The sequence below is a fragment of the Zalophus californianus genome, chromosome 10 (assembly GCF_009762305.2).
Source record: "Zalophus californianus isolate mZalCal1 chromosome 10, mZalCal1.pri.v2, whole genome shotgun sequence".
NCBI lineage: Eukaryota > Metazoa > Chordata > Mammalia > Carnivora > Otariidae > Zalophus > Zalophus californianus.
Genome location: NC_045604.1, coordinates 58,811,098 through 58,826,692, shown reverse-complemented (window position 1 = coordinate 58,826,692; position 15,595 = coordinate 58,811,098). Strand labels below are relative to the sequence as shown.

Below are 15,595 nucleotides of genomic sequence, written 5' to 3'. Positions count from 1 at the left end.
GGTCCAGTTTCATTCTTTTGCGTGCAGCTTACCTGGTTTTCCCAACACTATTTGTTGAAGAGACTGTCTTTTTCCCCACTGCATATCCTTGCCTCCTTTGCTGCAGATTAACTGACTGTGTGATTGTGGGGCTTTTTTTCTGAGTTCTCTATTCTGTTCCATCGATCTGTGGGTCTGTTTTTGTGTCACTACCATACTGGTTTGATCACTACAGCTTTGTGATATAACTTGAAGTTTAGAAGTGTGATGCCTCCAGCTTTGCTTTTCTTTTTCAAGACTGTCTATTCTGGGTCTTAAAGTAGTACATACACTTTCCTTATTGAACATTTCAAAAGATGAGTCTCCTTTGAGTCTCCTTGCAAAAGATGATTCTCTCATCTAGATTGGAAGAAGACTCTTGAAACCTATCTAAACGTCCTCCAAGATAGTTGTCAGCATCCTAACTAGGCCCTGAGTAATCTCTTGCAAACAGTGTTTGGGGCATTATCCTAAGGGCATTTGTTGTGAAGCAAGTATATTTTTTATGGCTGAGCTTATCTGAGTTTAGTTGGTATGTTTTATTTTTCTTTCTTTCTTTCCTTCCTTCCTTTGTTCCAACTTTCAAACAAATGTTTGTTGAACACATTGACAAAAGGCATTTGTGAGGTAATGAGAATATGATGATGAACAAGGTAGACACAGTCCCTACTCTCCTCTGGTTACAGACAGCCAGTCATTCCAGTAGACTGTAAGGGGGGGCCTTCACAGGGCCAAGCTGGGCAGGGCAGGATGTGGGGGTGGGGGTGGGGGAAGCACAGGGTGGGGAGTTTGGGCAAAGGCTGTGAGGAAGTCACTTGTAGTTTGAGGCCCGGAGCATAACTGCAGACAGAGTGTAAGGAGTGTGTTCCTGACAAGTGAAAAGCTTAATTAATTAATTTTTTAAAAAGATTTTATTTATTTATTTGAGAGCGAGAGAATGAGAGATAGACAGCACGAGAGGGAAGAGGGTCAGAGGGAGAAGCAGACTCCCTGCTCAGCAGGGAGCCCGATGTGGGACTCGATCCCGGGGACTCCAGGATCATGGCCTGAGCCAAAGGCAGTCGCTTAACCAACTGAGCCACCCAGGCGAAGATTTTGTTTATTTATTCATAAGAGACAGAGGCAGAGGGAGAAGCAGGCTCCTGCTGAGCAGGGACGCCGGTGAGGGACACGATCCCAGGACCGTGGATAACGACCCAAGCCGAAGGCAGACCCCAACCATCTGAGCCACCCGGGCGCCCGCTTAATTAATTTTTTTTAAAGATTTCATTTATTTCTTAGAGAGAGAGAGAGCATGCACAAGCAGGGGGAGGGGCAGAGGAAGAGGGAGAAGCAGACTTCCTGCTGAGCAGGGAGCCTGATACAGGACTAGATCCCAGGACCCTGGGACCATGACTGAACCAAAGGGAGACACTTGATGAACTGAGCCACCCAGGTGCCCCGAAAAGCTCAATTTATTAATATTTAGGGTTCATTGAATAGAGTATGTTTTTAATAGTCTCACTTACTTTGTACTATCCAGCTGAGGGAGGTCCAAAATAGAGAGCCTGGTTCATAGAAGAAAGGAGCCCACTTCGGCGGCAGAGTGGCCCTATTCTGAGGATGGGAGGCCTCTGGCCCAGCATCTGCATAGTTTCCACTGACACACATCATCCGTTGGCTGTACTTTATCCATCCTGCTTGTAGGAGTCACAGTTGATGCTGTGAAGGAAACCTGTGCTGAATGCTTTCTCTGGAACATTCTGGAATTTAAAAAGCAAATCTCTTACCAGCTTACTGATGTCTGTCTTTCTTTCTTTCTTTCTTTCTTTCTTTCTTTCTTTCTTTCTTTCTTTCTTTCTTTCTTTCTTTCTTTTCTTTCTTTCTTTCTTTCTTTCTTTCTTTCTTTCTTTCTTTCTTTCTTTTCTTTCTTTCTTTCTTTCTTTCAAGATTTTCTTTATTTATTTGACAGAGAGAGACACAGTGAGAGAGGGAACACAAGCAGGGGGAGTGGGAGAGGGAGAAGCAGGCTTTCCCACGGAGCAGGGAGCCCGATGCGGGGCTTGATCCCAGGATCCTGGGACCATGACCTGAGCTGAAGGCAGCCGCCTAACGACTGAGCCACCCAGGCGCCCCTCTTCCTTTCTTTAAAAACACAATTTTTATTATGAAAAATAAAATATATACAAAGGAGTGTGTGTGTGTACAGTTTACAGAGCTAATGTTAAAACGAGCCCCCATGCCCTCACGACCTACCCTAGGAAATCAAACGTTACCAGTAGTGTGTGCCTTTTTCATCCTGCCCCCTCCACCCTCTTCCACTAACACCCACCATCTGAATCGTGTTCCGTGTTCTTTTGTTTTTCTCTTTTAATATGTTTTAAAAGGTCATATTTAGGCTTGTGTTAGGAGATATTATGATATCAGATTAACACTGTGTACCAACAGCCAACAAGAGATAGGCTAGAAAGCTATTTAAATAAATTCGTGATTGTACTCTTTTAGGCAGGAGAAAACACTGGTAACATCAAAGTGTTTCAAAAAAAAGTTCAAAACAAAAGCCTTCTTTCAATTTCAAGGAAAAACGTAGTGGGGGTTGTTGAAAGGGTGAGGTTTTTACGAACCGGGTACTACAGATGGAACAGCAGTGATATGACAAGGAACTGCATCCATCGTTAAGTTTTGGGGCCCCTGTCTACGCCTTGAAAGTGTTTATTCATTCATAAGAATGCTATTCCAGTGTATTTCAAATGATTTTATGGTATGAGAGTTTGAATTTACTTGGCGTAAGACCATTTGGCATGTTAATTAGGAGGCATTATTGACATTGCATTACTTCAGTAATTCAAAATACTGAAATAGGTCATGTTGGGGTGCCTGCCTGGGTGGCTCAGTCGGTTAAGCATCTGCCTTCAGCTCAGGTCATGATCCCTAGTTCCTGGGATCAAGTCCCACATCAGGCTCCCTACTCGGTGGGGAGCCTGCTTCTCCCTCTCCCTCTTCCTGCCGCTCCCCCTGCTTGTGCTCTCCCTCCATCCCCCTCTGTCAAATAAATTAAAAAAAAAAAAAAGATCTTAGGAAAAAAAAAAGAAATTGATCATGTCAAGAAACAGACCCTTGGCCAAACTATTCTTGAATTTGCTTTTTTCTTTGTGGTTGCAATGGATGTTGTTTTGTTGCTTTGTTTTTTTCCTAAGCTGTTGTGGTTCTCCATCCAAAAAAGAAGAATATCAAATTTTGGGTATCACATTTGATTACTGTAGAATGACCCCTGGTGAGTTGATTCTACAAACTTTTTGATTCCTCGTCAGATTATTTTTCAGGCTTTTCATTTGAATTGATCTCCTACAAGAAGGGTTGTCCTCGTTCCGTATCTTTCCCTTTGAACGGGAGCGTAACTTAGCAGGATTCCTTCCCCCAGAAAGAAAGTAAGCTCAGCGCCTGTTACCATTTTGAAATTTACATGTAAGTTAATATATAACTCAGAATCCAAAGTTGGCAGGATATAAAAAACGTTTATACGTCACTTAATCTTTTTATTTCATTTCATTTCACTTCTGTGTTTTTATTCCTGAGGCAGTTGGTTTTTCCAGAATTCAACAGGAGACTTTTCCCCATCTGAATTTTGAATTAAAGCTTTAATAATTCTCACAGCAATATTTGCCACTAACCTAAATCTTAGGCCGAAAAGATCCCTATTTAATATCTCACTCAGACTGGGATTCCAGGCCCCAGTGGCGTGGAGCGATGGGGTTTACAACACCAGTTTCTCCACATCTCCGTGGACAGTTGCGTTTTTAGCCATTTTAACTGACTCTCTTTCATGACTGTGAAGACAAGCCATCTGAATTCCACAATAATTTTACTATGTATTTCCATAATACTCCCAGTGACTGGGGGGTGGGGGGTGGGGAGAGGCCGGACAGAGCAAACCATTCCCAGTTGTTTAAGAAACCAGTGAGCTCATCCCTTGCTGAGCCACAGGGCATGCAGCGTGAGAGAGAAACCTGTCCTTTGCCCAGAGGGCGCAGTCCCATTCCTGCTCAGCGCAGGTGCTCAGAACCCGCAGCGCTGTGCTTGGCAGAGCTACTGGCCAGCCGCGGGCCTCGAAGCAAGGGTGGCCACTGAGCAGCTGGGCAGAGCGCCAGCCTTGGCCCTCCCCACCGGGCCTTACTCTGCCCTTGTCTCTCATGGCATCACGACGCCCCAGGATACCTCCCATCTCTTTGTCCTCCGCGTTCTGTGTACCTGGGGGCGCTCATTGTGGGCAGAGCTGCAGCGTGGCTGAGGGAGGAGACTGGGAGGCGAGGTCTGAGCAGAGGCTAGAGCTGGGCTCCTAGTTGGGCTAGAGTTGTGGGCCTGGGAGCCTGATCCTGGCGAATGCAGAGAACCCTTGGAGTATTTTGAGCAGAGGAGTGATACAGTCTGATACGTATTTTAAAAAGATCTCTCTGGCCTCCCCATGGATTGGCTGCAGTTAAGTGGGTGAAGGTGGAAGCAGAAACACCAGTTTAGGAAGCCACTGAAATATCCCAAGTGAAAGATGATATGGCTTGGACCAAGATGGCGGCATGGGGCAAGGCAGGGAGAGATCACTTTTGAGAGACGTTTCTAAGTAGACACAACATGTTTTGTGATAGCATGGGGGCGAGTCGTGAGGGAGAGAGTCGTCAGGAAGCCTCAGCCCCTGGAAGGCTGGTGCTGACATTTACTGAAACGGAAGAGGCCATGGAACGGTGGGTTTGAGAGTGGGAATCGGGAATTCAATTTGGACATAATCATTTGAGATGCCAGTTAGATCCAAGTAAGGTTGTTCATAGACGTGTGTGTGTGTGTGTGTGTACGTACATGTACATACAGAGGTCATCAGCATTTAGGAGATAATTACAGCCTTAAAACTAAATGAGGCCATCAAAAGTAGAGATAAGAGGTCTGCGGAAGGGTCTGGAACTCTTCAGCATATGGAGGTCAGGAGAACTAGAAAAGGAGCAGGCGGTGAGATAAGAGAACCAAAGAGTGATGTTTCAGAAGTCAAACTGAGAAAAAACAGTTGTTCCAAGTGGGGAGCGATCAACTGTGTCAGATGTTGGGGTTTGAGAATTGACTGTTGATTTAGCCACGTGGAGTCATCGGATTGTTTAACAAGAAGAGTTTTAGTGGAGTCCTGGGAATAAAAGCCTGAATTGGGTTTATTCAAGAGAATATGGAAGAGAAATTGGGCACAAAAGAGGACAAACAGCCATCGCGGTGGGGAGATGCAGGGTCAAGATTGTTTCCCGTAAAGCTGGGATATAAATATAAATATGGGCAGTTATGTGGCTGATGGCAGTAACTCGGGAGAGAGTAAAAAATTCTGGAGAAAGAGGGAGAATTGCTGGATTGACATCCTTAGTTAGGCAAGAGAAGATGAGGTCCTGTGCACAGTGCGGCGGCCCTGGAGAGGAGCGCAGATGTTTCCCTGTGGTGGCGGAAGGGAAGAGCTTGTGGGCGCAGCCGCGGGGAGTTGGGGACCTGGGGACATTCTCTTCTGATTGCTTCTGTTTTCTCAGTGAAATAGGAAGCACAGTCTTGGGTGGGAAGTCGAGGTTCGAGAGGAAGAGTGGCAAGTAGATGGACTGGGGAAATGGGGAAGGATTGCTGGGCAGCATTAAGAGCCCCCTTTGAAGTTACTGGTCCTGAATTTCAGGTGAGACCAGTCAGTGGGATTGTGTGCTTTTCTCCGTCTGTAGTCCACTGCCTCGGTGAAGATGCAGGGGGGCAGGGGTAGAGGATTGGGTTGAGGTCTGGCCAGGAGAGTGCATGGAGGGGAGAGAGAGAGCCAGGGGATGAGTCCAGTCATGCGCCATGGAACCAATCTGAGGAGGATGAAACGAAGACGTGCTTGCTGAGCATGAGAGACCGTAGAGACTGGAGGGTTGATGGATTTTAGGTTCTGCTGTGGCTGAAGGATCAGCAAAGTTCCAGGGTATTGGGGGAAGTGCTCTGCAAAGACAGGAGGTGGAGTCAGGGAGTAGAGAAGCCTGAGATGTGGAGGGGGTGCTCGTATTAATAATAGGGTCTCGGGCCGTGGTTCTCAGCCATGGGCAGTTCGGCCCTGAGGAGATGTTTCGGTGTCTGGGGACATTTTTGGTTACCACAACTGGAAGGGGAGAAGATACCACTGACATCTAGTAGAGGCCAGGGACTGTGCTAAACATCCTGCCATGCATAAGTCAGCCCCTGAGCAGAGAACAGTGCAGCCCAGTTTTCAACAGTGCGGAGGTTGAGGAGCCCCGGCCTAGGGTCGGATGTGGGAATGGGTGGCTGGGATAGGCCTGAGGATGATACTATAGGAAAAGAGAAGATAAACAAAGAGACTAGGGCTTTGGAAGGTTTTAAGACTAATGGGATCTCCAAGAACTGGGACCAGGGTAGTGCTGGTGAGAAAGAGAGGGAGCCAGGGATGGGAAGATGTTAACTAGCTAAGTGTGGAGCCATCTTATTTTTTTTGGAACTGTTGATTGGCCAGAGTTGGAATTCATAATCCTGGCTATAAGAGCTGCATGTCCTAATTAGCCAAAGAGTGACTTTTTTTTTTTAAGATTTTATTTATGTATTTGACAGAGAGAGACACAGCAAGAGAGGGAACACAAGCAGGGGGAGTGGCAGAGGGAGAAGCAGGCTTCCCACCGAGCAGGGAGCCCGATGCGGGACTCGAGCCCAGGACCCTGGGACCACGACCTGAGCCGAAGGCAGACGCTTAACGACTGAGCCACCCAGGCGCCCTTTTTTTTAAGTCACTTGTTCATTAACCAGCTCTCATAATTGAGTCTGTCTCAGATAGATTGTCTAAAAGCCATTTAGGGATTTGGTTAGTCTTTATGATCAAAATTCAGTGACTGTAAACTTGGACACTTGGCCTAGTTCCATCTTTAAATAACCTCTCAGGTGTCAGATTTTGCAAGCCAGCCTTGAGGCAGGGATCTGGTTTAAGAAAACCCTTGAGGAGACTTTTATTTATTGACTTTGTAGACTGGCTTCCCTTGCAGTGCTCACCACTGTTGAGAAAACTAGTCAAAATGACACAGAGTAAATAAGGACTAGAAACCAGTGCTACTTTCTGGAATAAGCTGGTCAGATCGCCTCGTCTTGTGCTTTGTCCCTCATTTTGAACTCAGATGCCTTGGGGCTGCTTTTCTGCCTACCCACAATGGCAAGGAACGTCTTTTGTTTGCTTCTTGTTTGAAAGAAGGGCTTGTTTTGAGGTTTGGACCACAAATAATAATCCATTGTTCTCTGTAATAATAATCCACCCTCTTTAGCAGAAAAAATCTGCTTGATGCAGTGTGGCTATCAGTTTATTTAAAAGAATAGCCAAAAGTGCCCATTGTGTCCTGAGAATAAACATTTGGAAGATGGTTGGGAGGACTGGGGGAGTACTCCTGTTCTCCTTGGCCTAGAGTCATGGTTAAGACCTCAGGAAGAAAAAATTCTGAGTATGATCATCAGTCCCGAGTGACAGACAGTACCCTTCCTTATTCTGCTCATCTTCTGCATTCTAAGAATAATTGGGACACTTCAGATATGGATTCTTTCCAAACTATGTCTTTAAAAAAAATCTTAGGGGCGCCTGGGTGGCTCCATTGTTAAGCGTCTGCCTTCGGCTCAGGTCATGATCCCAGGGTCCTGGGATCGAGCCCCGCATCGGGCTCCCTGGTCCGCAGGAAGCCTGCTTCTCCCTCTCCCACTCTCCCTGCTTGTGTTCCCTCTCTCGCTGTGTCTCTCTCTGTCAAATACATAAATAAAATCTTTAAAAAAAATAAAACAATATCCTATTTGGAAGATAATCTTTTCTACGTTAGCTTTAATTGGTTTCATTTTTGGCTAAATAATTTTTTTTCTAACCTTCATTTAATCCATGAAAATGTCTTTTTTGAGTGAAGATTATTTTAGCAGCAATCCTTAAAATTCTTACAGTTGGCTCTGCTTACAGATTTGAAAAAAGGAGCTATTTTTATATTATAAGTGATAGACATTTTAATGACTATTTCTGGGCTTAGGCTAACTGAATAAACTCAATGGGTGAAGTGAAAAGGTGACCCAGCGTGGTCGCTAGTTCTTGAATACATATGTATCAAGCACGCTGAAATGTAACAGTAGATACCATTTCATTAAGGAAAGCAAAATATGTTGTGCATGTTTTTTGCCTTAAATCCCTCATAGGAAAAGGGTCAGTTAAACAATAAATATGGCTTTTTTAAAAGATTTTATTTATTTTTGCACACGCGAGAGAGCGCGTGTGTGTGCGCCCGTGTGCACAAAAGCGGGGGGCGGGGTGCAGGGAGGGGCCAAGGGAGAAGCAGACGTCCCACTGAGCAGGGAGCCCAACTCAACTGGCTTAATCAACTGAGCCACCCAGGCACCCCTGGCTTTTTTCTTTTTCTTTTCTTTTTAAGATTTATTTATTTATTTTAGAGCGGGGTGGGGGGCAGAGGGAGAGGGGAAAAAAAATCTCAAGCAGACTCCCCAGTGATCACAGGGTCCAGTGGGGGGGGTGTCTTGATTGCAAGACCCCGAGATCATGACCTGAGCTGAACTCTATAGAGTCCAGTGCTTAATGACTGAGCCACCCAGACCCCCATAAATACGGTTTTAAGTGAAATGATAGCTTACCTAGAATAGCTTTAATTGCATTAAATATGGAAGATGAGAAAAGTTCAGTGTCCTAGCAGTTGAAATTTAACAGGTAAATAGAACTATTTAAAGAACTGAAAAAAAAATAGGCCCTCTGCATTATTAAAAGTAGACCATCAGGGAAGCAACCAAGATGTCCTCCGAGAGGTGGATATCCATAAAATGGACATTATTCGACAGGAAAAAGAAATGAACTGTCTTGCTATAAAATGACATGGAGGAAACTTAAATAAACATTGCTAAGTGATAGCAGCTAATCTGAAAAGGCTAGGTTTGCTGTATGATTCCAACTATATAGTGGTCTGGAAAAGGCAAGCATAAAGAAACAGTACAGAGATCAGTGGTTGCCAGGGATTGAGGGGGAGGGAGGAGAGGAGTGAATAGGTGGAGCACGAGGGATGTTTAGGACAGTGAAATGATTCTGTGTTTTACTATAATAGTGGATACATTGTCAAAACTTGTGAATTGTGTAGCAGAGTGAGCCCTAATGTCAGTGATGGGCTTTCGTTAACAATAATGTAACGATACTGACTCCACAACTGCCACAGGTACTACACTAACAAAAGATGTTCCTAATAGGGGAACCTTGGTGGGGGCGGGGAGCGAGGGAGTAGATGGGAACCCTCGGCTTCCTGCTCAGTGTTTCTGTAACCCTAAAACTGCTCTAAGAAATAAAATCTGTTAATTTAAAAGAAAACATAAACATTAGGTGTAGCTGAACTAGTGAAAATATCTTCCTACTGAAAAACAAAAACAGAATCCCAGACGGTCAGCAGTTTATCGTGCTTGTCGGAAGGACCTGGCTGGGGGACTGTTCGGCCAGAAATGTGTAGTACACGATAGCAACAGATATACCGTATATATCAAATAACTTTCTCGTTATCTTTGTTGTCTTCTCTAATAGATATGGACTGTGGTATTTATGCGAAGTCCTACTCAAGCTTTCCTTGTTCTTTCTCCAGTGACCACTGGTGCATCAGCCTTGGAGGTATATACACCAAAAGAAATCTTCGTGGCAAATGGGACACAAGGGAAGCTGACATGCAAGTTCAAGTCCACTAACACCACCGGCACGTTGACTTCTGTCTCCTGGAGCTTCCAGCCCGAGGGCACCGACACCACTGTGTCGGTAAGAATGCTCACTTCCTCCTGCTGAGCCTTCCTCCCGGGTTCTTCGCTGCTGTAGTATAATGAATATCCATTCTTCTGATGGTTCATTTCCCACACGAGTGTGTTGACGTAGATTCCGGGGCCCTTCTCTAGCTTCAAACTCTCCAGGAAAAAAATAAGCTCAGCATCCCTTAAAGGCAGTTATTTCCTTGGCTTTACATGGATGGCACTCTCCTCCTTCCAGCCCCCTGTTCTTCTCCATCAAATCCCCTTATGGAATTTCTCTTCCACCAAGTAGCTTCTAGTTGACCCTGCTGACTAATCCCGGTTTATCCTCCACATTTCAGCTTTCGTTTACCCCATTTTTATTTGTATTTCTTTGAAGTATTCCTATTTTATACACACACACACTCCTTTCTGATTTAAGTATGAAGGTTTTTGATTTGTAGTCCATCTGATTCAGCAGTAGTCATGGAAACTTACTGTGTGGGGGCTGTGTAGGGTCCTCAGAACGGGAACAATTAGGGGTAGGAATGAATGGTACATGGGGGACTTCAGACTAAGGTGAGGGGCAGAACAAAGCGGGCCCCGGAGAGCTGACAGGAAGATTAGTCAGTCAGTAGCTAAGTGCTAGCTGAGCAATGGGGTGCTTCCACGTGGACTGACCATCCTGATTCTTTCTCTTCTTTTAATTTATTTTTTAAAGATTTTATTTATTAGAGAGCATGCAAGAGAGCACAAGCTGGGGGAGGAGCAGAGGGAGAGGGAGAAACAGGTTCCCCGCCGAGCAGGGAGCCTGACGTGGGGCTCGATCCCAGGACCCTGGGATCATGACCCGAGCTGAGGGCAGATGCGTAACGACTGAGCCACGCAGGCGCCCCAACCATCCTGATTCTTGTCTGGAGGATGGGGATGAGCAGACCTCCCCCTGGGGCTGCTATGAGGGTCACAGAGGATTGTTCAAGTCAGGTGCTCAGGACCATGTCTGGCTCCTGCAGTGCTAACGTGCACAGTTTATCTTGTTTCTGTTGTTGCATCTGCACGTGGACGTGCTTTAGCAGGGTCTCACATTTCAGGGTGTCGGTCCTCGGCAGGGACAGAGTCTGCCACTTCTCTTTGAGATAAATTCTTCTTCTGCATGATGACGAGTTACATCGTTGAGCATTGTCTGGATGCTGAGCCCCCCACATGCCTTCTGTCACATTGCCTCCTCACCCTTGCAAGGAACAAGTGTTTTCCCCACTACAGATTTGGGGGGCACGGGAAACTGCTCAGGGGGTCATGACCTACCCAAGGTCACACCACACAAGCTGGAATTGTTCAAACCCTGTTTTGTTTCCCTCTAGTTGCTCTGTTATTTCCCTTACATATCCTTTCTCTCTCAGATGGAAAAATTTGTTAATAATATTTACTGTCTCTAAGCTTTAAGGATTGCTTAAAGCAGTGTTTCTCAATCTTTTTATTCATTATCACCTTCCTAAGGAGTCTTTTTGAAACATGGTTTCCTAATTTCTGTCCCCCTTCTGTGAAATTTTAAGACCACAGATATACTGTTACATCTTTATTTGTGCTTTATTTGTAAAAAGAGTAAGATTTTTTTTTTATCCTTCTCCACCCTTAGAGCCAGTATTTGCCCCCACTGTGAGAGATGTCACCCCTGTTGAGAATGCATGGTCTAGAAACTCTAGAAGCTGCTGTTTGTTCATCTGTGGAAGTTTTGAGTGTCTTTTTTTGCTGAGAGTCTTTGTGCTAAGAATTTCCCCTTGATGCCTTTCCTGAAAGAACAGAGTGACTACCTGCCCATTATTTCTACATCATGAGTTCCTGAGGGTCTCCTTTGGGAGAACTTGGGCTGTGTATAGAGATGACTGCAGCCCCTGGAATAAAACCATTTTTATGTTGAGCCTAAGTGGCTTCATTTTCATATGTGATGTCATCAAAGCTACATATTTTCTGTTGAAATAAGTCTCCAAAACAAAATCTCTGTTGGCACTGGGTGGGAATATATATACCTGACTTCCAAATTCTTTTTTTTTTTTTTTTTTAATATTTATTTGAGAGAGAGTGAGAAACAGCATGAGAGGAGAGAGGGTCAGAGGGAGAAGCAGGCTCCCCACTGAGCAGGGAGACCAACGTTGGACCTGATCCCAGGACTCCGGGATCATACCTGAGCTGAAGGCAGTCGCTTAACCAACCGAGCCACCCAGGAGCCCCCTGACTTCCAAATTCTTAAGTGGACCTGTGTCCCCCAGGATGTGCACAAAAAAGGAAGATGCCCTGCATGTTATGCCTGAGAAGGAAGGAAGGCTGGGGACAAGTCCAGGAGTGTAGATTTAGATAACTTACTCACTGGTACAGCTGGGTGTGATTCTGTATAAGGTAGCACAAGAGTGAGTAAGAGCAGGAATCATGCAAATGTCATGGGGAAATAGTCTGCTTCTTCTTGTGAACATGGCCCCAGTGTAGAACATGCTTCCTATAGATGCAAAATCAAGCGCACATAAGTTTACCCAAGAGAGTCCGAACCAGGGCGCCTGGGTGGCTCAGTTGTTAAGCGTGTGCCTTCGGCTCAGGTCATGATCCCAGGGTCCTGGGATCGAGCCCCTGCATCGGGCTCCCTGTTCCACGGGAAGCCTGCCTCTTCCTCTCCACTCCCCCTGCTTGTGTTCCCTCTCTCGCTATGTCTCTCTCTGTCAAATAAATAAATAAAATCTTTTAAAAAAAAAAGTCCAAACCTGTGAAGCTTTCCCAACTGAAGTCTTTGGTAAGAGTGGATGTGAGGGGCATTGTTTAGTCTATAGGAAATAAAACATCACCAGGAAGACACCCAGTGGTAATAACTCTCTCTCAAATAGTTGGCTCCATGTATGCTCAAAACATTTTTGTCAAGTGGGTTGAGGCAAGTCTGTAAGACTTAATACAAAGAACATGCTGTATTTGTCATGAGCATATTAGGCTACTCAGTTTATACTTACATACCAACCTGATTACAGGTAATTCCAGAATGCTTAGCTATTGATATAAGATCTTTTAACATGAAAGTATCAGAATATGTTTAATAAGATGAGCTGGATGCTTTGGTTTTTACAGATTTCCAGGAAAATTCAAGCCTGACATAGGGCTTGACAAGGTTTCTTTGAGAAATGAGTTCCTTTGCTAAAAGCAGGTGTGAGGAAAGTTAGCTGAAGGCAGAATCTTCAAAGAGAAGCGAGGACATTGCGGTGTCTGGGCTTCCTTTCACACACCTGTAACATTTCCTTAGGAAACCAATACATAAGAGGGAGAAACCCTTCAGATTAACTAACTGATCTGTGAACTTTAGGCTTTGCTTACTTCAGGTCTTTGTAGAACTAAATGGTAAACTTTGTGAATTCAGACGGAAACATTTGGATTCACATGGTGTGGTCACTGGCTCTGAAGGGTCAGATGGTCCTGACTTTGACTTTGGATCCACCCCGTTATCACTGTGACCTTGAGGAAATGGCTTCCTTCAGTCTCCTTTTCCTTATGTATGAAAAATGGGGAGGGGAGCCTGGGTGGCTCAGTCGTTGAGGCATCTGCCTTTGGCTGGCGTCATGATCCCAGGGTCCTGAGATCGAGCCCCACATTGGGCTTCCTGCTCTGTGGGAGGCCTGCTTCTCCCTCTCCCACTTCCCTTGCTGTGTCTCTCTCTGTCAAATAAATGAATAAAATCTTTAAAAGAAAAAAATGGGGAGTAATCATTTCATCAGTGGCATATTGAGAAGATTTGAGATGATACACGAGTTTATTTCTTCAACTGAAATAGGATCGAACCCTGTGATTTCTAAACTCTGGTCTCGCTTCTATTCCATAGCTCACTTGTCATATGAAGTTGTATTTCTTTCTCTATGAAGTCTTTTGAAAAGAACCTTCCACAGCATGCCTGTTACACAGTTTAGAGTGCCTGCCTTTGAGAAGAGCTCATGTGTTCTTTTTTTCTAATTGCAGTTTTTCCACTACTCCCAAGGGCAAGTGTATCCTGGGAATTACCCACCATTTAAGGACAGAATCAGCTGGGCTGGAGACCTCGACAAGAAAGATGCGTCAATCAACATAGAAAATATGCAGTTTATACACAATGGCACCTATATTTGTGACGTCAAAAACCCTCCTGACATTGTTGCCCAACCAGGACACATTAGGCTCTATGTCGTAGAGAAAGGTATCTCCTTGAGTGTTTTGGCAGTGGTGGCACAGTCCCTTCTATCTCAGGCTTAGGTGGAGAGCAAGTCTTAAATTTCTGGGCGTGTTGGGAAGGAGTGTGTTTGTACTACATTCAAGACCCTGCCCCCGTATACCTGCGGCTCGCTCACTGGCACGGGTTCAGGGCGCCCCTGCTTCCCCAGCTGGACTAGCCGGCTTCTTCATCTGTGTCCCTGGAGCCCACTGGTCCAAATTCAGCAGTGTTCATTCTTTAGTATTAATTAGAAGTCAGACCGAATTCACGGTGGTTGGATGAGGTGGGCAGTGGGAAAGATTAATATTGCTTCCATATTCCCCGAGAGAAAGTTTTCACATCTGCAAAAGCAGGACAGCTTTTCTCTTCCCTTTTTTGGAAAATAAGCAGGAAATGCAGGTTCTGGTGTCTCCTTTTGAGACAAAGTCTGCTTTGTTGGAGAGCCAGGTAAATTCACACCCCTGGAATTTCTCTGACTTTAGAGCATTGAGAGGGAGGGATTGTGTGCGTAGAAATGCTTTGCTCTGTAGCTCATTCTTCATCCATTAATATTTGTACTTCATCATTTAGACACTAGGTGCTCATAATGTGGACAATAAAAGAGGAAGTGGAAACTGCTAAAGCACTTGCTTATTAATTCAATAAAATCCCACTTCTTCTCTTGGTAGGAAAGTACCTTAAAACGATTTTGTTCTTTCTCTCTAGAGATCTTGCCCGTGTTTCCAGTTTGGGTGGTAGTGGGTATAGTTACTGCTGTGGTCCTAGGTCTCACTCTGCTCATCAGCATGATCCTGGCTGTCCTCTATAGAAGGAGAAACTCTAAACGGGATTATACTGGGTAAGAAACAGTGCTTTGGGGGGGAGGGGGACAAGGTGGGGGGAGGAAAGGAATAAAACTGGTGCATATTTTGTGGAAAAAGAAGGGTGAAGTATGAGCTACTGTTTGCTTTCACATTGGAATCGGGGAGTGTGTCCTTGGGGGGCAGCGGAGAGCAGTGGCCTGTGGGTAAGCGTGGGCTGTGGCACTCTGCTCGCTCCAAAGTGCCTGTCTCAGGTTCGATGCCACAGACGGACCACAGTTAGGACCACAAAGCCACAGACGTCCCTTTCCCACTATCGGTGTGGTTTGAATCTCTTGGTAGTAATCGCACAAGGTTCTTCTTTTCAGTTGGGTGAATATAAAGCGCTAGTCCCAAAGCCTGGTGCTAATAAACAACTCCAACAGATGTGATGATGAGGGCTTTTCCCTTCTGTTGTTTTGTAAGCAGTTTTATTGCTTTGATCATTCTCGAATGCATGGCTGGACTTCTCCAAACTGGGATAACAAAGAGTTGAACACCACAATGTACCAGCAATAAAGAGAAGTAGATTTTCTTTCTGTTTATGGCTTCTCAAAGAGAGCACCTCGGAGCAGAGGGTGCGTGTCTAACTGAAGGACCTTCTCTCTCCCCCGCTCCAGCTGGACAGCTAGCCCATGTAAGCTCTGTAGGACTCCTGGGGTAAGACCGAGCGGAGGCCGGATTCGGGCTGCAACACGAGCCGGGCCCCCTGTGCACAGGCTCGTCAGCAGCCTGAAGGGAGTGTGCTCAAAGAATTGCATGCCCTGGCCCCCCGTGC

General features: G+C 45.3%; 1 protein-coding gene across 1 annotated transcript in view; it reads left to right on the top strand.

Moving 5' to 3' along the window:
- MPZL1 (myelin protein zero like 1) overlaps positions 1-15,595 on the top strand; it is a 59,360-nt gene that overhangs the window by 30,479 nt on the left and 13,286 nt on the right. Inside the window, exons 2-4 of the mRNA XM_027610044.2 lie at positions 9,633-9,799; positions 13,750-13,963; positions 14,684-14,816. Coding sequence (XP_027465845.1) covers positions 9,633-9,799; positions 13,750-13,963; positions 14,684-14,816 — 514 coding nt within the window. The remainder of the gene's footprint in view (positions 1-9,632; positions 9,800-13,749; positions 13,964-14,683; positions 14,817-15,595) is intronic.